This window comes from Hemitrygon akajei, chromosome 4, assembly GCF_048418815.1.
Source record: "Hemitrygon akajei chromosome 4, sHemAka1.3, whole genome shotgun sequence".
Taxonomy (NCBI): Eukaryota; Metazoa; Chordata; class Chondrichthyes; order Myliobatiformes; family Dasyatidae; genus Hemitrygon; species Hemitrygon akajei.
In genome coordinates, this window is record NC_133127.1 from 82299494 (window position 1) to 82323706 (window position 24213).

The 24213-nt window shown below is 47.1% G+C and overlaps 1 protein-coding gene across 4 annotated transcripts in view; it reads right to left on the reverse strand.

Moving 5' to 3' along the window:
• Positions 1–21843, reverse strand: part of hhip (hedgehog interacting protein) — a 354853-nt gene extending 333010 nt beyond the window's left edge. For 3 of the 4 annotated variants that reach the window (XM_073042967.1, XM_073042966.1, XM_073042965.1), the window contains exons 1-3: positions 21260–21843; positions 12198–12393; positions 8603–8759 (exon numbers count right to left, since the gene is read on the reverse strand). In XM_073042967.1, coding sequence (XP_072899068.1) covers positions 8603–8759; positions 12198–12393; positions 21260–21520 — 614 coding nt within the window. In that variant the 5' untranslated portion in view covers positions 21521–21843. The remainder of the gene's footprint in view (positions 1–8602; positions 8760–12197; positions 12394–21259) is intronic. The other variant, XM_073042964.1, reaches the window with a different exon arrangement.
• Between the last annotated feature and the right edge of the window lie 2370 nt (positions 21844–24213).

The window sequence follows — 24213 nt, forward strand, 5'->3', positions numbered from 1 at the left end:
GGATTCCCTCTCTCGCTGCCTCTGCCTGAACATCTCTCGCCGCCTCTGCCTGGATTCCCCCTCTCGCCGCCTCTACCTGGATTCCCTCTCTCGCCGCCTCTGCCTGGATTCCCTCGCTTGCTGCCTCTGCCTGAACCTCTCTCGCTGCCTCTGCCTGGATTCCCTCTCTCGCTGCCTCTGCCTGAACCTCTCTCACTGCCTCTGCCTGGATTCCCTCTCTCGCTGCCTCTGGCTGAACCTCTCTCGCCGCCTCTGCCTGGATTCCCTCTGTCGCCGCCTCTGCCTGGATTCCCTCTCTCGCCGCCTCTGCCTGGATTCCCTCTGTCGCTGCCTCTGCCAGGATTCCCTCTCTCGCCGCCTCTGCCTGGATTCCCTCTCTCGCTGCCTCAGCCTGGATCCCCTCTCTCGCTGTCTCTGCCTGGATTCCCTCTCTCGCCGCCTCTGCCTGGATTCCCTCTCTCGCTGCCTCTGCCTGGATTCCCTCTCTCACCGCCTCTGCCTGGATTCCCTCTCTCGCCGCCTCTGCCTGGATTTCCTCTCTCGCCGCCTCTGCGTGGATTCCCTCTCTCGCCGCCTCTGCCTGAACCTCTCTCGCCGCCTCTGCCTGGATTCCCTCTCTCGCCGCCTCTGCCTGGATTCCCTCTCTCGCCGCCTCTGCCTGGATTCCCTCTCTCGCCGCCTCTGCCTGGATTCCCTCTCTCGCCGCCTCTGCCTGGATTCCCTCTCTCGCCGCCTCTGCCTGAACCTCTCTCGCCGCCTCTGCCTGGATTCCCTCTCTCGCCGCCTCTGCCTGGATTCCCTCTCTCGCCGCCTCTGCCTGAACCTCTCTCGCCGCCTCTGCCTGGATTCCCTCTCTCGCTGCCTCTGCCTGAACCTCTCTTGCTGCCTCTGCCTGAACCTCTCTCGCTGCCTCTGCCTGAACTCTCTCGCTGCCTCTGCCTTCATTCCCTCTCTCGCTGCCTCTGCCTGAACCTCTCTTGCCGCCTCTGCCTGGATTCCCTCTCTCGCTGCCTCTGCCTGAACGTCTCTCGCCGCCTCTGCCTGGATTCCCTCTTTCGCCGCCTCTGCCTGGATTCGCTCTCTCACGGCCTCTGCCTGGATTCCCTCTCTCGCTGCCTCTGCCTGAACCTCTCTCGCTGCCTCTGTCTGGATTCCCTCTCTCGCTGCCTCTGTCTGGATTCCCTCTCTCGCTGCCTCTGCCTGGATTCCCTCTCTCGCTGCCTCTGCCTGTATTCCCTCTCTCGTTGCCTCTGCCTGAACCTCTCTCGCCGCCTCTGCCTGGATTCCCTCTCTCGACGCCTCTGCCTGAACATCTCTCGCCGCCTCTGCCTGGATTCCCTCTCTCGCTGCCTCTGCCTGAACCTCTCTCGCCGCCTCTGCCTGGATTCCCTCTCTCGCCGCCTCTGCCTGAACCTCTCTCGCCGCCTCTGCCTGGATTCCCTCTCTCGCCGCCTCTGCCTGGATTCCCTCTCTCGCTGCCTCTGCCTGGATTCCCTCTCTCGCTGCCTCCGCCTGGACCTCTCTCGCTGCCTCTGTCTGGATTCCCTCTCTCGCTGCCTCTGCCTGAACCTCTCTCGCCGCCTCTGCCTGAACCTCTCTCGCTGCCTCTGCCTGTATTCCCTCTCGCTGCCTCTGCCTGATCCTCTCTCGCTGCCTCTGCCTGAACCTCTCTCTCTGCCTCTGCCTGGATTCCCTCTCTCGCCGCCTCTGCCTGGATTCCCTCTCTCGCCGCCTCTGCCTGGATTCCCTCTCTCGCCGCCTCTGCCTGGATTCCCTCTCTCGCCGCCTCTGCCTGAACCTCTCTCGCCGCCTCTGCCTGAACCTCTCTCGCCGCCTCTGCCTGGATTCGCTCTCTCACTGCCTCTGCCTGAACCTCTCTCGCTGCCTCTGCCTGGATTCCCTCTCTCACTGCCTCTGCCTGGATTCCCTCTCTCACTGCCTCTGCCTGAACCTCTCTCACTGCCTCTGCCTGGATTCCCTCTCTCGCTGCCTCTGCCTGAACATCTCTCGCCGCCTCTGCCTGGATTCCCCCTCTCGCCGCCTCTACCTGGATTCCCTCTCTCGCCGCCTCTGCCTGGATTCCCTCGCTTGCTGCCTCTGCCTGAACCTCTCTCGCTGCCTCTGCCTGGATTCCCTCTCTCGCTGCCTCTGCCTGAACCTCTCTCACTGCCTCTGCCTGGATTCCCTCTCTCGCTGCCTCTGGCTGAACCTCTCTCTCCGCCTCTGCCTGGATTCCCTCTGTCGCCGCCTCTGCCTGGATTCCCTCTCTCGCCGCCTCTGCCTGGATTCCCTCTGTCGCTGCCTCTGCCAGGATTCCCTCTCTCGCCGCCTCTGCCTGGATTCCCTCTCTCGCTGCCTCAGCCTGGATCCCCTCTCTCGCTGTCTCTGCCTGGATTCCCTCTCTCGCCGCCTCTGCCTGGATTCCCTCTCTCGCTGCCTCTGCCTGGATTCCCTCTCTCACCGCCTCTGCCTGGATTCCCTCTCTCGCCGCCTCTGCCTGGATTTCCTCTCTCGCTGCCTCTGCCTGGATTCCCCCTCTCGCCGCCTCTGCCTGGATTCCCTCTCGCCGCCTCTGCCTGAACCTCTCTCGCTGCCTCTGCCTGGATTCCCTCTCGCCGCCTCTGCCTGAACCTCTCTCGCTGCCTCTTCCTGGATCCCCTCTCTCGCTGCCTCTGCCTGGATTCCCTCTCTCGCCGCCTCTGCCTGAACCTCTCTCGCTGCCTCTGCCTGGATTCCCTCTCTCACTGCCTCTGCCTGGATTCCCTCTCTCGTTGCCTCTGCCTGGATTCCCTCTCTCGCCGCCTCTGCCTGGATTCCCTCTCTCGCTGCCTCTGCCTGAACCTCTCTGCTGCCTCTGCCTGAACCTCTCTCGCTGCCTCTGCCTGGATTCCCTCTCTCGCTGCCTCTGCCTGGATTCCGTCTCTCGCCGCCTCTGCCTGGATTCCCTCTCTCGCCGCCTCTGCCCGGATTCCCTCTCTCGCTGCCTCTGCCCGGATTCCCTCTCTCGCCGCCTCTGCCTGGATTCCCTCTCTCGCCGCCTCTGCCCGGATTCCCTCTCTCACTGCCTCTGCCCGGATTCCCTCTCTCGCCGCCTCTGCCTGGATTCCCTCTCTCGCTGCCTCTGCCTGAACCTCTCTCGCCGCCTCTGCCTGGATTCGCTCTCTCACTGCCTCTGCCTGAACCTCTCTCGCTGCCTCTGCCTGGATTCCCTCTCTCACTGCCTCTGCCTGGATTCCCTCTCTCACTGCCTCTGCCTGAACCTCTCTCACTGCCTCTGCCCGGATTCCCTCTCTCGCTGCCTCTGTCTGGATTCCCTCTCTCGCTGCCTCTGCCTGGATTCGCTCTCTCACTGCCTCTGCCTGAACCTCTCTCACCGCCTCTGCCTGGATTCCCTCTCTCGCTGCCTCTGCCTGAACCTCTCTCGCCGCCTCTGCCTGGATTCGCTCTCTCACTGCCTCTGCCTGAACCTCTCTCGCTGCCTCTGCCTGGATTCCCTCTCTCACTGCCTCTGCCTGGATTCCCTCTCTCACTGCCTCTGCCTGGATTCCCTCTCTCACTGCCTCCGCCTGGACCTCTCTCGCTGCCTCTGCCTGGATTCCCTCTCGCCGCCTCTGCCTGAACCTCTCTCGCCGCCTCTGCCTGAACCTCTTTCGCTGCCTCTGCCTGGATTCCCTCTCTCGCTGCCTCTGCCTGGATTCCCTCTCTCGCTGCCTCTGCCTGGATTCCCTCTCTCGCCGCCTCTGCCTGGATTCCCTCTCTCGCCGCCTCTGCCTGGATTCCCTCTCTCGCCGCCTCTGCCTGAACCTCTCTCGCCGCCTCTGCCTGGATTCCCTCTCTCGCCGCCTCTGCCTGGATTCCCTCTCTCGCCGCCTCTGCCTGAACCTCTCTCGCCGCCTCTGCCTGGATTCCCTCTCTCGCTGCCTCTGCCTGAACCTCTCTTGCTGCCTCTGCCTGAACCTCTCTCGCTGCCTCTGCCTGAACCTCTCTCGCTGCCTCTGCCTTCATTCCCTCTCTCGCTGCCTCTGCCTGAACCTCTCTCGCCGCCACTGCCTGGATTCCCTCTCTCGCTGCCTCTGCCTGGATTCCCTCTCTCGCTGCCTCTGCCTGAACCTCTCTTGCCGCCTCTGCCTGGATTCCCTCTCTCGCTGCCTCTGCCTGAACGTCTCTCGCCGCCTCTGCCTGGATTCCCTCTTTCGCCGCCTCTGCCTGGATTCGCTCTCTCACGGCCTCTGCCTGGATTCCCTCTCTCGCTGCCTCTGCCTGAACCTCTCTCGCTGCCTCTGTCTGGATTCCCTCTCTCGCTGCCTCTGTCTGGATTCCCTCTCTCGCTGCCTCTGCCTGGATTCCCTCTCTCGCTGCCTCTGCCTGTATTCCCTCTCTCGTTGCCTCTGCCTGAACCTCTCTCGCCGCCTCTGCCTGGATTCCCTCTCTCGCCGCCTCTGCCTGAACATCTCTCGCCGCCTCTGCCTGGATTCCCTCTCTCGCTGCCTCTGCCTGAACCTCTCTCGCCGCCTCTGCCTGGATTCCCTCTCTCGCCGCCTCTGCCTGAACCTCTCTCGCCGCCTCTGCCTGGATTCCCTCTCTCGCCGCCTCTGCCTGGATTCCCTCTCTCGCTGCCTCTGCCTGGATTCCCTCTCTCGCTGCCTCCGCCTGGACCTCTCTCGCTGCCTCTGTCTGGATTCCCTCTCTCGCTTCCTCTGCCTGAACCTCTCTCGCCGCCTCTGCCTGGATTCCCTCTCTCGCCGCCTCTGCCTGAACCTCTCTCGCCGCCTCTGCCTGGATTCCCTCTCTCGCCGCCTCTGCCTGGATTCCCTCTCTCGCCGCCTCTGCCTGGATTCCCTCTCTCGCTGCCTCTGCCTGGATTCCCTCTCTCGCTGCCTCCGCCTGGACCTCTCTCGCTGCCTCTGTCTGGATTCCCTCTCTCGCTGCCTCTGCCTGAACCTCTCTCGCCGCCTCTGCCTGAACCTCTCTCGCTGCCTCTGCCTGTATTCCCTCTCGCTGCCTCTGCCTGATCCTCTCTCGCTGCCTCTGCCTGAACCTCTCTCTCTGCCTCTGCCTGGATTCCCTCTCTCGCCGCCTCTGCCTGGATTCCCTCTCTCGCCGCCTCTGCCTGGATTCCCTCTCTCGCCGCCTCTGCCTGGATTCCCTCTCTCGCCGCCTCTGCCTGGATTCCCTCTCTCGCCGCCTCTGCCTGAACCTCTCTCGCCGCCTCTGCCTGAACCTCTCTCGCCGCCTCTGCCTGGATTCGCTCTCTCACTGCCTCTGCCTGAACCTCTCTCGCTGCCTCTGCCTGGATTCCCTCTCTCACTGCCTCTGCCTGGATTCCCTCTCTCACTGCCTCTGCCTGAACCTCTCTCACTGCCTCTGCCTGGATTCCCTCTCTCGCTGCCTCTGCCTGAACATCTCTCGCCGCCTCTGCCTGGATTCCCCCTCTCGCCGCCTCTACCTGGATTCCCTCTCTCGCCGCCTCTGCCTGGATTCCCTCGCTTGCTGCCTCTGCCTGAACCTCTCTCGCTGCCTCTGCCTGGATTCCCTCTCTCGCTGCCTCTGCCTGAACCTCTCTCACTGCCTCTGCCTGGATTCCCTCTCTCGCTGCCTCTGCCTGGATTCCCTCTCTCGCCGCCTCTGCCTGGATTCCCTCTGTCGCCGCCTCTGCCTGGATTCCCTCTGTCGCCGCCTCTGCCTGGATTCCCTCTCTCGCCGCCTCTGCCTGGATTCCCTGTCGCTGCCTCTGCCAGGATTCCCTCTCTCGCCGCCTCTGCCTGGATTCCCTCTCTCGCTGCCTCAGCCTGGATCCCCTCTCTCGCTGTCTCTGCCTGGATTCCCTCTCTCGCCGCCTCTGCCTGGATTCCCTCTCTCGCTGCCTCTGCCTGGATTCCCTCTCTCACCGCCTCTGCCTGGATTCCCTCTCTCGCCGCCTCTGCCTGGATTTCCTCTCTCGCTGCCTCTGTCTGGATTCCCCCTCTCGCCGCCTCTGCCTGGATTCCCTCTCGCCGCCTCTGCCTGAACCTCTCTCGCTGCCTCTGCCTGGATTCCCTCTCGCCGCCTCTGCCTGAACCTCTCTCGCTGCCTCTTCCTGGATCCCCTCTCTCGCTGCCTCTGCCTGGATTCCCTCTCTCGCCGCCTCTGCCTGAACCTCTCTCGCTGCCTCTGCCTGGATTCCCTCTCTCACTGCCTCTGCCTGGATTCCCTCTCTCGTTGCCTCTGCCTGGATTCCCTCTCTCGCCGCCTCTGCCTGGATTCCCTCTCTCGCTGCCTCTGCCTGAACCTCTCTGCTGCCTCTGCCTGAACCTCTCTCGCTGCCTCTGCCTGGATTCCCTCTCTCGCTGCCTCTGCCTGGATTCCGTCTCTCGCCGCCTCTGCCTGGATTCCCTCTCTCGCCGCCTCTGCCCGGATTCCCTCTCTCGCTGCCTCTGCCCGGATTCCCTCTCTCGCCGCCTCTGCCTGGATTCCCTCTCTCGCCGCCTCTGCCCGGATTCCCTCTCTCACTGCCTCTGCCCGGATTCCCTCTCTCGCCGCCTCTGCCTGGATTCCCTCTCTCGCTGCCTCTGCCTGAACCTCTCTCGCCGCCTCTGCCTGGATTCGCTCTCTCACTGCCTCTGCCTGAACCTCTCTCGCTGCCTCTGCCTGGATTCCCTCTCTCACTGCCTCTGCCTGGATTCCCTCTCTCACTGCCTCTGCCTGAACCTCTCTCACTGCCTCTGCCCGGATTCCCTCTCTCGCTGCCTCTGTCTGGATTCCCTCTCTCGCTGCCTCTGCCTGGATTCGCTCTCTCACTGCCTCTGCCTGGATTCCCTCTCTCGCTGCCTCTGCCTGAACCTCTCTCGCCTCCTCTGCCTGGATTCCCTCTCTCGCTGCCTCTGCCTGAACCTCTCTCGCCGCCTCTGCCTGGATTCGCTCTCTCACTGCCTCTGCCTGAACCTCTCTCGCTGCCTCTGCCTGGATTCCCTCTCTCACTGCCTCTGCCTGGATTCCCTCTCTCACTGCCTCTGCCTGAACCTCTCTCACTGCCTCTGCCCGGATTCCCTCTCTCGCTGCCTCTGCCTGGATTCCCTCTCTCGCTGCTTCTGCCTGGATTCGCTCTCTCACTGCCTCTGCCTGAACCTCTCTCGCTGCCTCTGCCTGAACCTCTCTCACTGCCTCTGCCCGGATTCCCTCTCTCGCTGCCTCTGCCTTAACCTCTCTCGCTGCCTCTGCCTGGATTCCCTCTCTCGCTGCCTCTGTCTGAACATCTCTCGCCGCCTCTGCCTGGATTCCCTCTCTCGCCGCCTCTGCCTGATCCCCTCTCGCTGCCTCTGCCTGGATTCCCTCTCTCGCTGCCTCTGCCTGGATTCCCTCTCTCGCCGCCTCTGCCTGGATTCCCTCTCTCGCCGCCTCTGCCTGGATTCCCTCTCTCGCCGCCTCGGCCTGGATTCCCTCTCTCACTGCCTCTGCCTGGATTCCCTCTCTCGCTCCCTCTGCCTGAACCTCTCTCGCCGCCTCTGCCTGGATTCCCTCTCTCAGTGCCTCTGCCTGAACCTCTCTCACTGCCTCTGCCTGGATTCCCTCTCTCGCTGCCTCTGCCTGGATTCCCTCTCTCGCTGCTTCTGCCTGGATTCCCCCTCTCGCTGCCTCTGCCTGGATTCCCTCTCTCGCTGCCTCTGCCTGGATTCCCTCTCTCGCCGCCTCTGCCTGGATTCCCTCTCTCGCCGCCTCTGCCTGGATTCCCTCTCTCGCCGCCTCGGCCTGGATTCCCTCTCTCACTGCCTCTGCCTGGATTCCCTCTCTCGCTCCCTCTGCCTGAACCTCTCTCGCCGCCTCTGCCTGGATTCCCTCTCTCAGTGCCTCTGCCTGAACCTCTCTCGCTGCCTCTGCCTGGATTCCCTCTCTCGCTGCTTCTGCCTGGATTCCCCCTCTCGCTGCCTCTGCCTGGATTCCCTCTCTTGTTCATTGGCTGAACCTCCTTTAGTAGATTGTGGTTGAATTCCTCCTCTGCTTGCTTCCATCTTTGTTTCCGCCTGCCTACCTCTGACTGAGTTTCTTCCTTACTCTACCTGAAGTCGCCGCCTCTTGACTTATGACCATGTTCTCTCTCGAATTCTGGCTGCATTTTTCCTCTAGTAACTTCTGCCTAAATTTCCTTCCTCTCCAGTCTCATTCTCTCACTGAAATCTGTCCCTCCCTACAGGGAAAACATATGGACCCAATTTTCAAATTCTGTAACAACTCCCAACAGTAGGAACAGGCTCCTCGAGCAACTCTGGACTGGTAAAGCATGCCCTGTCACCAAAAGAACACACTGCTGAATAAATTATAAAATTACAATAGTAGATGCTGAGGTTAATATAGCCAGGAAGTAATTTATTCAAAGCTCGTAACTGGTTTTTAAGTGAATGGAAATGTTTGGTTTGAGGAGAGCAAGAACGATGTATCGAACGTGGAAATGCAAATTTAAGGACACGGCTGCAGAGAGCATTACTGTTAAGGAACTTCAACAATGTGTAAAATTCTGTTGAAATTCCATGACAAAGCAAGCTATCTTGCAGCACGACGTGTAGCTGATTCAACATCACAACTACAAAGACTCGTCTTTCTGAACCAAATAGTAGTTATCTTATTGAACCTGTTGATCTGCTCCATTTTGTAATAGTCATCCATCTGGTTTAAATAGTTGGAATCAGGTCCTTGCACTTGTTTTCTGGGCGAGTCAGGAAAACATATCCCATTGTCCTTTGCTGCATAAAGGTTACAAAACTCATCTGAAGTGGTTTGGAAGAGACCTGGAAAACAGATGTTAAACAAATTATAAGGGTTTACATGATTAAAATGACTGTATGTGCAAGAAGAATAGCTCAAGTCAAAGCTTTTAACTTAAAGAATCGAGAACAGAGCTGTGTATTACTGTGTTTTGAAAGGTGACACGAAAATAATTCTCATTGGCATTATCTTGATATGCGTAGAGTGGTCACCAAGCAGTGACAAATACATCTTTTATTGTATAGCAAGTTAAATTGGTTTTCAAATTAAAACAATATGTTTTTTACACAATTGACTAAAATTTTAATCGCTTTCTGCCTTTACCTGACTTTAAAATATCAATTTATTTTGTTGTGCTATACAGTTTCTTTAAACAAAGTTATAGAAGTTCATGAAGTTTCCACATTCTTATCAACAACCATTATTACACTGGAGTTGGGGGGGGGGGGTTGCTCAGACTGATATAACAGTAAGAACTGGCATATAAAGAAATTATCATCCATGGTTTCAACGAGTAGAAACTCAAAAACCATAGCATGATTGGGGCATGTCAAAAATTAAAAATTTAAGATCTTTTCCCTCCAGCAACAAAATTTACAGTGACTTTCATACAACTCTTTAAACTGTTGAAATAATCACTTATTTATCACTTCCAGTTCCTCAACATTCAAACTGAGGAAAAAACATGACAAATTATTTATTTATTCAGTCATAAAATGCAAATATTAATATTCCTTATTTTACTGTTTGGAGTTATGATAATCCTTGAGACGCAATAGACAGATCAATTCTTTTAGTTGTTATAAAGCAATGATAAATTATCGATGGAATATTCATGGATTTACCTTTCAACAAAGGGGAATCTCAGAATTTAGAAATATCAAATAAAATAAGGAGCTCCATAATCTATGGCATAATTGAAGCAAATGTTTACATCTCACCTTTTGAGGTTGAGCCTCGACTTAAAATTTATTCTTCAGAATAAATTAAACAAATTTCAAGTTCTGAAACCTCTTCTAATCCTATTCCCTCAGTTGCTGAGATCTTTCTCCTACACGTGCCATTACAGCATTGACAGTTGTATGCTGTCTGGAGTCTCAGAGATGCAAACACTCTTCTTGTTCTGCATATGCCGCACATTCAAGCACCAGCTAGCTTGTCATTTCACCTTTCATTAAACTGCACACTGTTAAATTTGCTTGAAAATACTTATACTTCAATGTACTGAAAGTCAAAAAAGTAGTTTCCTCTTCAGTATTTTTAGCAACAGAGTGAACATAAATATAAGGCAGTATTGCATACTCTGTGTCTACTTTATGTCTAGAATTTTTGACCCAACTGTTTATCAGTAATAATGTGTGAAATAAACAAAATGATTTTTAAATCATAAAGGATAATATTAAATGCATTCCAAAACGAGAACACTAAATTATTTTGAATATAAGATTTTATATTATTTAAAATGTTTTAAATTTATCTGTTTTGATTGTGTTGCCCTCTTGCTTGTCTTCAAAGTAACAACAGGGTATTTTGAACAAACACTTCCCAGATCCAAAAAGTGCACAGCAATAAACACACAGAGGCTTACCCACCAATTGCTTTGCCCGATTGCTCCCCCACCCCGCCGCCTTTCTGGCTCTGGGAATTTATCATATGAAAAATTGTGTTTGAGAAGTCTTTATTTCGGGAACAACAACAGAAAAACCATATTGTTCTGCTCTGTGGTCAAGAATATCACTGTACTGATGCAGTAAACTTCCAGGCCACCCACTGTTACAGAATTGGACGAGAATGTTATAAGTTTCAAAATTTTTTAACTACATTCTGTAAACAATATTAATTATTCGTGCAAATTACAATTAACTACAATTATTTTTGTTTTGGATCATCATAATGATGAGAAACTAACAAATCAAGTAAGTGGGAATAGTTCCCACAAAAATTCCTCAGTTATTTTTCTGTCTACGTACTTTTAATAATTTATAAAACATCACACCATTATCCGTAAGTTAAAATGTAGTCAAATAACATTTGAAATTAAAACACTTCACGACTACTAGAGTTGTAATCAATAAATAATTATTTCCTAGCTTGAAAAAAAGAGTAGGATAATTTTCCGTAATTTTATTAGTCTCTTTTGCATTTTTCTGATTGGCTATCTTAAATAAATATAGTTAGACTGCTTGTCAATGATTACCCTGTCAACAAAATTTGTCCTCTGACTTTGGTATCAAAACAACAGCTTTCAATTAGCACCGACCTCTGCAAAAGCAAGTGGTGCCATATGCTGATTATAAGCATCTGTCTAACGTCGGAAAATCATCTTGCTCTCCTGGAAAACAGGCTGCTAGCTCGCTTATGCACACCCCTGAGCCCCATCCATGTCCCAGTGCTAAAGTTATGCTTTCATCTGGTTATCTTCCAACACAACCTGGGTGGTCACCCAAAGCACTTGACATCTTGATGCACTTCAGCAGTTTTACACATACACAAACTTTGTAGAAAAATAAATTTGTCATTCGTCACCACATATGTTGATCTGGGGAGAAAGGTTCCTGTGGCACCAGCTCCTGTGCTGCTTAAGATGCTCCAATTAACTCCTTTGCTTAGTAGAACTGCAATTTTTAAAAAAGTTAAATAGCAATTTGTAAAAAAAAAATGAGGATAAGGTCACTTGGGGTCAGGGATTAGTTAATTTTTTGAGTAGGAAAGTGTACAAAAATTCCCTCTTGTTTTTATTGTTTGTGAATAATATCCACCAAAATCTAATCTGTTATGACTGCCTCGACTTGGAAAATGTAACCAATCCTCCCCAACCCCCCACCCCTCACTCCAATCCTCAGCCTTTCCGTCTGCAGGGAATGTGATCAAGAGTAAGAACCAGCTGTAGGGAGAGAACTATGGTAAATGGTAGTTGGTGGATAAAATAATAATATTTTCATTTTCCAGGAAACTTGGGAAATGTGTAAAACCACACCAAAGAAAATTAAGAGCTCTCCTTAAGAAGTTTTTCTTTTAAGAAAAGGCAAGATACCATTAAAAATACATGTCTCGCTGCAAAAGGGCTAATTTCCATCAAGAGAATGAGATGCAAAATGAAATACCATGCATCTGGAATTGTATATTTATTAGAACAAATGAAAAGGAATTATTTTAGCTATTACTCTGCTGTATCATAAAAGCATCTTTTAATTGTGAAAGGAGTCCCAGTGAGGTGGCAACAGCCTTTTCTGAATGTTACGACATCTCCAAACAGGATGGCAGTAGCAGTGCTGAAGCAATGACTTTTCAGTCAGCTTTTCGGTTTGTTTAATGGTGCCCATGACCACCCCCTTTCAATGCAATAAGCACACCAGAGGACCATGGGTTTGCTGCGAATACCCCCCACATTGATTCATCAAAATAGACAAGGAATTATATGATTCCAGGAGTTCATTCAGATGTCCTGTTGCCTTTATTACCTGTCATTTGACTTTTGCACGCAAAGTAGAGCTGCTTGCAATAATCTCTGCACAACACTGGAAAGGCCAGTTCATTGTCTGGTGCTCCTTGCCGGTCAGGGAAGTGAAATAAATATTGTGCATGTGGTGAACATTGGGCGCACTTGATCTCCTCCAGCAGCTTTGCACATTCTGTATTGTTTGTAGCAGAAAATATCTGAAAATCAAACAGCAGAAAGAAATAAGCAAAAGCAAGCTGAATTAAAAAAAAATAACATTCAGATGTGCGGAGAACATCTGCTTCATATGAGATCTTTACCATACCTTCTTGCCTTCAGGAATAGAGATGAAATTGATTTACTTGACAATATGTACTGTACATCTTGCATTATGGTACATTCCCACCTCAAAACTCCACTGTAGGAATTCTCATCGGGAGTTCTACTGATGTCTTGGACTGTAATGTTCCGAGGTACATATATAAAATTTAATAGAAAATAATAACGTCTATAAATGCATCATCAGTTCCCAATAATTACAAATTCCCTTAACTAACATTCAATGTAAATATATTTACTGGAGTGAAAGTAATGGGACTGTTGGCAGATTATATGTTTTTGTTTATAAAGTATTTAAGTTACTAAAACTACTTAATAACATTTTCGTGGTTATCTTGGAATCCTAACTTAATTAATACTTTGTTTAGCATTCAATGAAAAGTGATTTCAAAGATATTTTTGATTTGTTTGTAATCATATTAAATAAACTTCACTTTTTGTTCATAATGCCTTTTTCAATTTGACTTAGTACTGTCTCGATCCAAACCTGGTTTATATATTTGCTCCATCATTACAACCATCATTGCATGTAAACTGTACTGACATGTCCTGGACACTAACCTCAAGTAAACTGTGTTTAAAATAAAGTGAAGGTTAATCAGAAATAATAACTAATTCCATATCTTCCTGAATATTTAAGTTTCATTTACAAATCAAAGATGGCTTTATGCTCTGTTGAAGGACACAATTATTTGTATGCCATAAAATAAAACAAAATTTTCAAATTCTGCTAACCAGATGTCAATTAGCACACTTCTCTGTTGACCATCATGGACACCAATTAGGTGTTTTTATGGAACCAAACATGCCGCAAGAACTCTAATGAGTGGAATCATTTTTTACTATCCCTGGAATGTCTTTTGCTCACATATAAAATAGACAGGATAATAATATATATATATTATCTGAAATTAGATCCAGTATTTTCTCTATATATGTATTTTGTGGTGCTTTGACACAGTACGACTTTGACATTTTGCACTGTGTGAGGTCTGCAGGGTATATACCCATGAAGAGTTAGATAGAGCCATCACTATAACACACCCTCGATGTTCTCTCCCACTGGAAACAATGAGAATGCACACACAGCAATACCAGCATGGAGCAACTGGCCCTTTGCGTCTGATGCATGTGTAGGTAAGATAACTGCGCAAAAGTTACAGAAAGATCATGAATTAGGACAAAGGAGGCATCCCAGTTTTTTTTAAGAAAAGTTGCATAAAACCAAATGTAACACTTCTGTGCTTATTATCCTAAGAATTTAAAAATAAACACTGGTAAAGTATGTCAATCATTGCAATTTATATCATGGAAATACATAATTAGAGCTACTTACATGTTCAAAACAATCTCAGTTTGGAACTGCTACGGATATACTAGGTCATCTTGATCACCACAATGAGCCACCAAAGAATGGCAAAGAATGAAACCACCAAAGAAATTTCTGTTAATGGTGTGGATTTTTGACAGCTGACTTTTAAACATTGTCAATTTTGCTTCACATGTTGACTTTTCCTGGAGCTGTCCACAGTTTAATAGGTAAATTTATGAATCCCATCCATTCTCTTTCAGAAGTGACACTCAAAAGTAACTTAGATTGGAAAATCATCACCTCAGTTCTATCCCTAACTCACAATTACATTACTCATGCATTACACCATTAGGGGAACTGCATTAGGATTTGTCCATATATACAGCGGACTTTATCTTCTCAGGCTGCAGTTGAAAAATGTTTGGCATGTGACAGAAAGGTTTCCAATCTGATTGAATAAACTATTTGGACACTGCCTCATGCACATTTTGGTCAAAGAGAGCTATTTTATTCCCTTTTCCTCTCAACTAGATAAAATTTACTCATTTTACACTTCAAGAGCCACTCATGACCATACAGCAAACAATTCTTGGAGCTTATTCATAATAGTTTGGGATGCAAATTATCAAAATAAGTGTATTAAATGGATTGCAATGAAACATTTGTTAAGACATTACCCAAAAAAAAGCTGCTGGAATTTATGTATAAGAGAAAATCTGCAGATGCTGGAAATCAGAGCACCACACACAAAATGCTGGAGGAATTCAGCAGGCCAGGCAGCATCTATGGAAAAGAGTACAGTTGACGTTTCGGCCATGTCGACTGCACTCTTTTCCATAGACGCTGCCTGGCCTGCTGAGTTCCTCCAGCATTTTGTGTGTGTTGCTGAATTTATGTATATTTTAAAGAAATATGAAGGGAACATGATTTTCATCTATATAACATCTTTTCTTTGAAAATATTGCAACAATTTACATAACTTCTAGTAACATTATGTTGAATACAAAAATCTGGTTTATTTGGGAGTGGGAACTTTAACACAGAAAGTACATCAACGGCAATGAAAAGCGCTCCGTAAGTAGTCGGAAGAATATTTCTGACAGATTTTTATTGCTATGTCATCAGAGCATCTCAACTAGATGTTGCTCATGATGGAAACTTTGGGATTAAAAATGAACTCAACAAGCAAAATAAAAGTACATCAGGAGGTATGGTAAGTTTCTTGCTTCCCTGGGATACTATATTTATAAATGGGCAAATAAGTGAAATGCGATGTTAATAAGCATGCATTCAAATATTAAGTTTTGAAGACACCAGAGAAAATCTGTGGAGCCGGTCTGTATTGACTGAAGAGTTCCTGATATAAACATTGTCTCAAAAGCACGTTCTTTTCATGACTGGGCCAATTTTGAATATGGAACTCACATAGTGGTTCGATGGCACAAAAGATGTCATGCAAATACAAAACTCATTGAATTCTCCAATGGCCAAAAATACTAATCATGTGTTGCTAGTTGGTTAACTGGTTGCTCTCCCTTTCTAATGTTGATAATGGTAGATGATGAAAAAAAAACAGCGATTTGCATTCACGTTAAGAGTGCAGTGAATAATAATTCACTAACAAATTTATGTTTTTATTGAGTTTCAAGTAGGCATCAAATTGCAAATTAGAAGTACGGACAAATACCAAAGTGTATCTATCTGACGACGATGTACTGTTAACTTCTGACCTTTAAAATATATGAGATTGTACAATGCAGAGTGTTAACTCTATTAACCTAATATTCTTCTTGCACAAGTCTGGCATAAAAGTTATAAGTTGCATAAAGTTTAATTGCTGAGGTTATTCAACTATCTCCACAGTTCTAATTATATTTTGTGGTCTGTTTTATAGTGTATAGCTAAACATTGATTGTTTAATTCTTTGTGTTCACCACAGTATATTTAAGTCTACTGAGTCAGCACAGAACAGGTGGGTTGTCATTTATAAATAAGAAGTATTACAAGGCTGGTACATGGGTGGTCCAGATAACCAGAGGGATAGAACAGAGATTTCATATTGCCAGTGAATGTGATTTGATGCTATCACAGTGGAAACACTGCCTGGGGCTCATTTCTAATGGAAGGCTAATTCAATCTGTCGTTGATGGGAAACCAAACTGATTCCTAGAGACAGAAATATGAATCATGAAAGAAAGGAAGGTCTTCATTAGGGTAACAATGAAGAAATGAGACAGGTGTTAAAAACATCTTAAGGGTGAGAAATGGAAAATATGAGTAACAATAGAGGTAAACATAGGCCTCACGCCCCCTCATGCCTCTTCTGGTGTTCAATTGAGATGATGACTAATCTCATCTGTATTCTTATCACTACTGTCATGTACAATCTCCACATTCCTTGATTTCCTTTCTTAATCTTCATAAAAACAATTTATCATAGCATTGAGTGCACCTTGTAACTGGACATTTGCCCTCTGGAACAGAAAATTCCAAAGATTCACAGTGGTCGGAGGAAGTAAATTCCTCTGAATCTCTTCTGTAAATTGGCAACAATCACTGAGTTATGCTTCCTTGTCTTAGAGTTCCCCGCTAAGGGAAACATCCGCCCCTGCACTTTTCCTGTCAACCCTATTTAGAATCAATTAGATCTGCTCTCATTCGTCTAAATTCTTGTTAGTTTAACAACATCTTAACATTATCAAAAAAAAATTTTTTACTTAGTGATACAGCACAATAACAGAGCCTTCCTGCTCAAAATGCCTGTGCTGCCCAATTGCATCCATGTGACCAATTAACCTACTAACTCATATGTCTTTGAAATGTGGGAGGAAATCCACATGGTTACGAGACGACTGTACAAACTTCTTCCAGACAGCGGCAGAACTGAACCGGGGTCACAAGCGCTAACCGAGAGTTAAGCTAACTGCCATGCTACACTTCTGTAAAACACTACACCCCCCCACCCCCACATTATTCTTAAGGCAAACTGCTTTTCCCAGCAAACAATCTACCAAACTTCCCTGGGACCTACTCTTAGGTAAGCAAAAAGACCAACATTTTACATTGTACTCCAGATGCACTCTTTACACTTGCCCTTTACATTTGTGGCAATGCTTCCTTATTTTTGGCTCTTCCTTCCTGATATTAAAGGCTAACATTCCACTCGACTTCCTAATTGTTCAATGTAAATGCTCTGTGTTTCTTGCATGAGGGTTCACTGAATGTCAACATCAGAAATTTTCACACCACTTAATTAACATTCTGTTTTTCTATTATATGAAACATACAAAGTTACATTTCCCCACACTATAAGCCACTAAACCACATTATTGGTCTCACATTAAATAATATTTAATTATGTAGGTCTTTCTAATAATTTACATTCCAACCTACTGGCAAACTAGGTTTATGTTGCTAAACTCATCTGTAAGAAACTAAGGCAACAGCATTGAATCCTAAGGCACATTGTGAGTTAAAGCTTGCCAATTAGAAAATGAACTATTTATACCTCTTTCTGCTTTCTGTCCAATTGTCCTCCTATGGCTATCTCATATATTCAATTCCAACATCAGTAATACTTACTAATGAAGTCGCTCCATAATAACTTCTTTAATAAAGGTTATTTACATTTTCCTGAGAAAAAGAAAGCCCCAAGCCACAATCTACAATAAGATCAGGAATGTGATGGAAACTTCTCCAGTTGTCTGATTGACTGCATTCCAAGAACTCTGACAAAACCTAATACCATACAGGACAAGACACCCTACTTAACTGTTTAAAAAAAGGGAATTCAACATTCTCTTGATGATCGAGACCTCACTAGGCAATACCTCTCTGTTGGTTCTGTCCTTCCATTAAGGAAGGATGTTAGTGATCGGAAAGCAGTTCAGAGAAGGTTTACGAAACTAATACCTGGAATGGACAGGTGACATATGGGGAAAGCTAGGACAGGCAAGGCTTGCATCTGCTGAAGTTTAGAAGCAAAAAGATTTGATTGTAATGTATAAGATCCCGATGGGTCTTCATGGGGAGGATATTTATCATTGTGGGAGAACCCATGATGGAGATCAGTTTGAAAATAAGGAAGGCTCCCTTTTGAGGCAGTATTTTTCTCTCTCCTGAAAAGCCTGTGGAAGTAGAGTCTATGAAAATTTTAAAAGAGAGTTAAATAGATTCCCTATAAATAGAGGAGTGAAAGGTTAATGGCAATAAATAGGCACACAGAGTTGAGATCAGCCATTATCCTATTAAATGACAAAGCAGGTTTGAGGGCTTGCGTATCCTTCTCCTGTGTTGTATGTTGCTACCACATTATGTTCTATTTGCTGAAGGGAACTTGAAGGAGTCCAAAGGTTTGGCTTCCATTTGCAAGAATTAATTGTAGCATCCGTGCCCCTAATTTACCCCCGTTCGCCTAGGGTGAACTGCTGTCGCCCTGCCAAACCACAGTTAATGGTACTGAGAGCCCTACATTATGACAGGAGGATGCCCCATCGTGGATCTGATTAGAATATAAGCATCACAGCTGGGGAACTATCTTCATGAATTGACAATGTGACAGGGGTAAGTTTCAAGTATATGGTCATTCTGCGTATTTTTCTCAAGCATTTATTCTTTACAGAACACAATAACACAATTGCAGTTTTCATGCATTCAGATCCCTAATTTCAACTCAGCAATGTTAATGCTAGAACTAACCATTAGATGGAGCACCATATAGAACAAACACAAGAGATTCTGCAGACGCTGGAAATCTAGAGTAACACACACGAAGTGCTGCAGGAACTCTGCCTGTCAGGCAGCACCTGAAAAGAAGAGTTTATCAGTTGATGTTTTGGGCTGAGATCCTTCATGCGGACTGGAAAGGAAGGGGGGGGGGGGGAGTGGGTGGTGAGGCCAGAAGGTGGGGGGGAGGGGAAGGAGTACAAGCTGGCAGGTGATAGGTGAAGCCAGGTGAGGGGGAAGGGAGGTGGGTGGGGGAGGGGTGAAGTGAGAAACTGGGAAGTGATAGGTGGAAAATGTAAAGGTTTAAAGAAGAAGGAATCTGATAGGAGAGGAGAGTGGACCATGGAAGAAAGGGAAAGAGGAGGGGTACCAGAGGGAGATGACAAGCAGGTGAGGAGAAGAGAAAGGGCCAGAGTGGGAAACGAAAAAGAGAGAAGGGACAGTGGGAGAAGTCACTGGAATTTAGAGAAATTGATGCTCATGTCGTAAGGTTAGAGGCTACCTAGACAGAATACGAGTTGTTGCTCCCCCAACCTAAGAGTGGCCTCATTTTGACATTAGTGGAGGCCAAGGACCAACATGTCGGAATGGGAATGGGAAGTGCAATTAAATGGGTTGGCCACCAGAAAATCTGACTTGTTGCCGTTGGAGTGTAGGTGCTCGACTACAGAACTACAGTAGCTGGGGGTTTAAAAAAAAAAGAAATCCTCAGGCTCTCTTCTGTACGCCCCCACAACTGCCACTTCCTTTTCCCCGCCACCCCACCCACCTGCAAAATCACTGATGAAGTTTGCAAACTGCACAACTTTGTCAATTCTGGTCAGGGGAAGCTTGCTGCCAGAAGACTATCCTACCTGGCTGTGAGATGGTTCACAATGGAATGAATAATAGCTTCCAGTAAACCTAATGGCCAACAGAGTAACTTACTAATTTTATTATCCACAATGTACTTTTTCTGAATGAATATTCCTTCAGCATATAAATACAATTCTTCTGGTATGTCTTCAACACATGGTTTCTGCAGGAGAATTAGAACTTAGCGCAATCTATGAAAAGCCCTTGCTATTTGGCTGCAATTCCCCTACACTGAATGACCTGCAGCAACAGTCGTACATCTCAAATCTAAAAGTGCTTATCTGTTATCAGTCTGTCTGATCCCATAAAACATCCTGCCCATTCAGAACATTCTCTTTATCTGATTGCTAAATAAGTGATTGAAAAGCTTAAGGACCCCTAAAATTCCTATTTTGTCCTTACTGTTGCTATTTTATATAAAAACATTGAGCTGCATGCGATTGAACTTAATGCATTGAAAACTACCAATATTTACAGACTATCATAACATGAATTATTTCAGTTTCTATTGATTTATGTAAAACATGTGTGGTCTTCCTTTCATCACAGAATTGCTCCAATTAGCAGACTGAATAATTTGTTGTTTTAAAGATGAAGATTTTTTTTTCGCTCCTTGACATTTGTTTAATAATTGTCATTAGTGAGCATCAAGTCCAAACTGTGCAGAAAACAGGAACACATTTGATAACATTCACTTGGCTCTGAAATCATTCAAAGTTGTAAATCAGGAAGGATAAATTCCCTAATAAACTCTTCCTAAAATAGCCATGCATTGAGGCAAGCTGACAAACCATCCAAGACACTCGAAAGATATTGGGATAAAACGCTGCAGAGAAGTACATCTTAAGACATGATTATGCATGATACAATCAATAGCTAGTTGTGAGAAACACGAAAATAATTGCTCGTCAACTTATATATAAAATATATCTGGTAAGATTATCTAATATATCAGTTACACTGACAGGCTGTTAACACAGATCATTTACACCCAAAAATGTGGCAAATTTTACCCTCACTTGAAGATTGTTACATTTGGGGAAGTAGACTGAAAGCCTGCAGTGAGACCTTCTACTGATCTGGGAACAGAACTAGCGGGACAAATGCTCACGCAGAAGGGGCGAACATTTGGACAGAGCTTGGACTGAAGGAGAATGATGTTCTCCAGTTTCACCCATTAGTGAACCAACTAACAAACACAATGGTGTTGTTATTCTTTTGCCATAAGCAACAGGGCTCTGTGTGTGGGCAGCAGTTTAGTGGGGAGGAGGATAAGTCGACCCCTTTTTGTTCTATTGATTTTTTTTCTATTTGCATGACTTGAGCAAATTAAATGATGCAATATGGCTTTTTGTTACAAAACAAAGTGGTAGAAACCACCCAGACGCATATGTTGATTCGTAGAAGCTGTTTACATGAGAATGGAGTGAAATCCACCGTGAACCTAGCATAAAAATTCGATTCAATCTGGGTATTTCTTATTATGCCGAGACCAACAACGCTGAAACACGAGTTTTGAGGCGTCCCTCGTCATCCCTGACAACTACAGTGCTGCAAGTGTGAAGATGGCAAAAGAACACCTGAACGTTTGCCACGCTTCCATTTTACATTATTTTTGTCCGTCAACACCAAAATGACTGGAACCCCCTTCTCTTGCCCAAGAAAAGTAAACAGAAACATATTACCCCGGCCCCTGCCAGCAATAATCTACTCTTGTTACACGCAGTACTTACTATAAGGTCTTTGATAACTATGACTGGGCTTGCTGCTGGTCTGCGCTCAACCTGCTGAACGCATCATTTGCAGCATGGCATGGTGCATTTTTTTATTCCAGCCTGAGTGTGAGCATTTACCTTGGGATCAACGAACTCATGGAAATGCCCGAAGCTGGGGCAGCAGGACAGGCGGCTGTACAGCCTGTGACAGATATAGCCACTGGGGTCCAGGGCTAGCAGCCTCCTCTCTCTCCTCCTCAGGCGGCGCGGCGTACTCCCATCCAGGCATCTCCTCACCGGAGCTTTCTCACTCCTCTCAAGAAACTTCGCCTCGCTGTCAATAAAGTTAGCGACCACCGCCAGCACCAGGGCAAACCTCAAAGACACCATCGCCTTCATTCTCTTTCTCCAAAATTGAAATATATATTAAAGTTTAAATCGTCCTCACGCTTTACTTTTTTTAAAAAAAATCACAACTTCCGAAAGCACATTATCTTTTTTTTTCCCAAAGGTGCTACATTAAAAGTACAAATCTACGAATCTTTTTCTCTGCCACTGATGTTTCTGTGCAGAGCTGAGACTGAAATGCAGTAGTTGCAGCGAGCTGTCTGTCGGGTGTGAGTGAGCAGCGGCAGCAGCGCGCATTCGGGCTAAGTTTGGTGCAATGTTTTCTCCGGATGGATGTTAGCAGGTAGGTGGCACGCTCTCTACTTCTTTCACTCTCCACATGATGTGTATGTGTGCGTTTGGCCGCCGACAACCCCACCCCCCACCCACCCGGCAACCGCATGCACGCGCCCAGCGCCGCCGTCGCCGGAGAAGACAGCGGGGTCGGGAGCGCGCCGGGCGTGTGGGTGGGCGCCCGCACCCTCGGCGGGACTGGGAGCCGCTGCTCGGCGCCCGCACCTTCCTGCGAGCTGCGGCTCCCACTGCGGAGAGTGCAGGGTAAACCGGAGAACTGCAAATTAGCAGCAAGTGGAACTCACACACACCGAAATAAAAGTGTTGCCGCGGGATTCTTCCACTTCTCCCAGCTAGGTTAAAGTACAAATAATCCATGACCTTTCTTTTTGTCGGTGGGAATACTTTAAACGTTTCAAATGCTGTAGAGATTTTCTTAAAGAAAGTATAAGAGAGGGAGGTTGCGCTGTGATTCTTTAATGTTTTCATTCCTTTATTTTTGCGTTGCATGTACCTACTTAATGCCATTTCGCTTTTTGCCAGTTGCGGGAGAGTTTTAACAGCTTATCGTACGAAGTGATCCCAGGTGAATTTATAAGTTAATGTTTAACCGTTTTCGTACAAGTACAGAAATTAAGAGTTGGAGTAATGAGTTGGATCTGTGAGGCGCAATTTACAGCTCAGTTTGACTGACCTGTAAAATGATGCATGCGATCCGGATACTTGGCCTGGGTTACTCCCGTGCGGCTACGTGTTAGGCAAATGAGGCAATTTAAATTGAATATTAAGCACAAACTGGCGGGCAAACTTGCATCAGCAACCTCACTCGTACCTACTTGCGTCTCCGAATGTGGTCTCTCCGGAGTGAGAGTTTGGTCTCCTACCTCCGGTGAGAATTGCCTGGAGCCCTGCATCTTGGCATTTGATGAACTAAGATGCTGACCATCTTTCAGATGCAATATTAAACCAAAGTTCCCTCTGCCCTTTCTACTTGAGCATAAAAAGCTGCACATTTTAAGAGCAGAGTTGGGTGATCGACCAGTGGTTAGCACAGTAGGTTAGCGGTTATTACAGCTCGGGGTGTCCCGGAGTTCGGAGCTCAATTCCAGCACCGCTCCGTAAGGAGTCTCTATACGTCCTCCCCGTGGAGTGCTTGGGGTTTCCGCCTGTGCTCCGGTTTTCTCCCGCAGTCCAAAGATTCAGAGTAGGACAGAAATCAGAATCAGGTTGAATTTCACTGGCATATGTCGTGAAATTTGAGGTTAATTGGTCACTGCAAATTGTCATGTGATTAGGTTAGGGTTCATTGCTGTGTCGCTGGAGCAACGCGGCCGGAAGGCGTATCGCGAAATAAATAAATAATTTATAGTTAATCCTGTATTTTTTCCACTTTTATTGGAAAACAGTCCATTTGGTCATTTCCCTCATTGTAGTTTGCGCCTTTTCTGTAATACATGAATAAATAAACACAAATACTAATGGACATGGCAATACTTGGGGGCATCATGCAAGAGACTTCCTCTTCTCTGATACTTTCCCTTACTGGGGATGGTAGTCCCCACTCAATAAACATCTGCCCCTTGGTCTTTTCACCCACAGTAGCAGAGAGGTGAATGACAGCAAGAGGGCTTCCCAGGTCTGCAGTTTGCCCCACAAGTCAGTGGAGCTTCAATAATTAGAAATATTAAAGATTGTGTGTAAAGTCTGGAGACTCCTCATGTAGAGTGACTACATATGAAAATACATTTTCATTATTGAAAATAATTTCATCAACACTCAAAATACATTTTCATTATTGACTTGATCTTGTTGAATTGGTTTTTTATTGTTACGTACTGAGAAATGGTGAAAAACATTGTTCATACAGATTAATTCATTTCACAGGGCATTGAGGAAGGACAAGGTAAAACTACAGGAGAATGAAGAATAAAATTTAGCAGCTATAGAGAAATTGCAGTGCATATAGATAGTAAGGTGCAAGATCATGACAAGGTAGATTGTGAGGTCAAGATTCCATCATACTGTACTGGGGAGCAGCAGCCTGGTGGTCAAGAAGTCCCATGATCCAGATGCAAAGGGAGGTGCTGACTCTCGGGTCTCAGAGTTTGGTAATGAGTTTGCTTGGAACTGAAGGCAGAGCTGTAATCAGTAAGCAGTTGTCTAGCAAGGGTGTCTTTACTGTTCAGGTGCTCCAGTGATGAGTGTAGGGCCAGGGAAATGGCATCTGCCATTTCAGCAGTAAGTGGGGTTGGGGTTGTCTGGAGGCTGGAGTTAAAGCCTGCAATGACCAGCCTCAATTGATGGCGTGTAAACGAAGTTGCTATTCATATCCACATGAGCTAGAAATTCCAGAGATGAAGTAATGTGACATGAATTAACAGAATATTTCCAAAAACTGCTGTTTCTTTTGC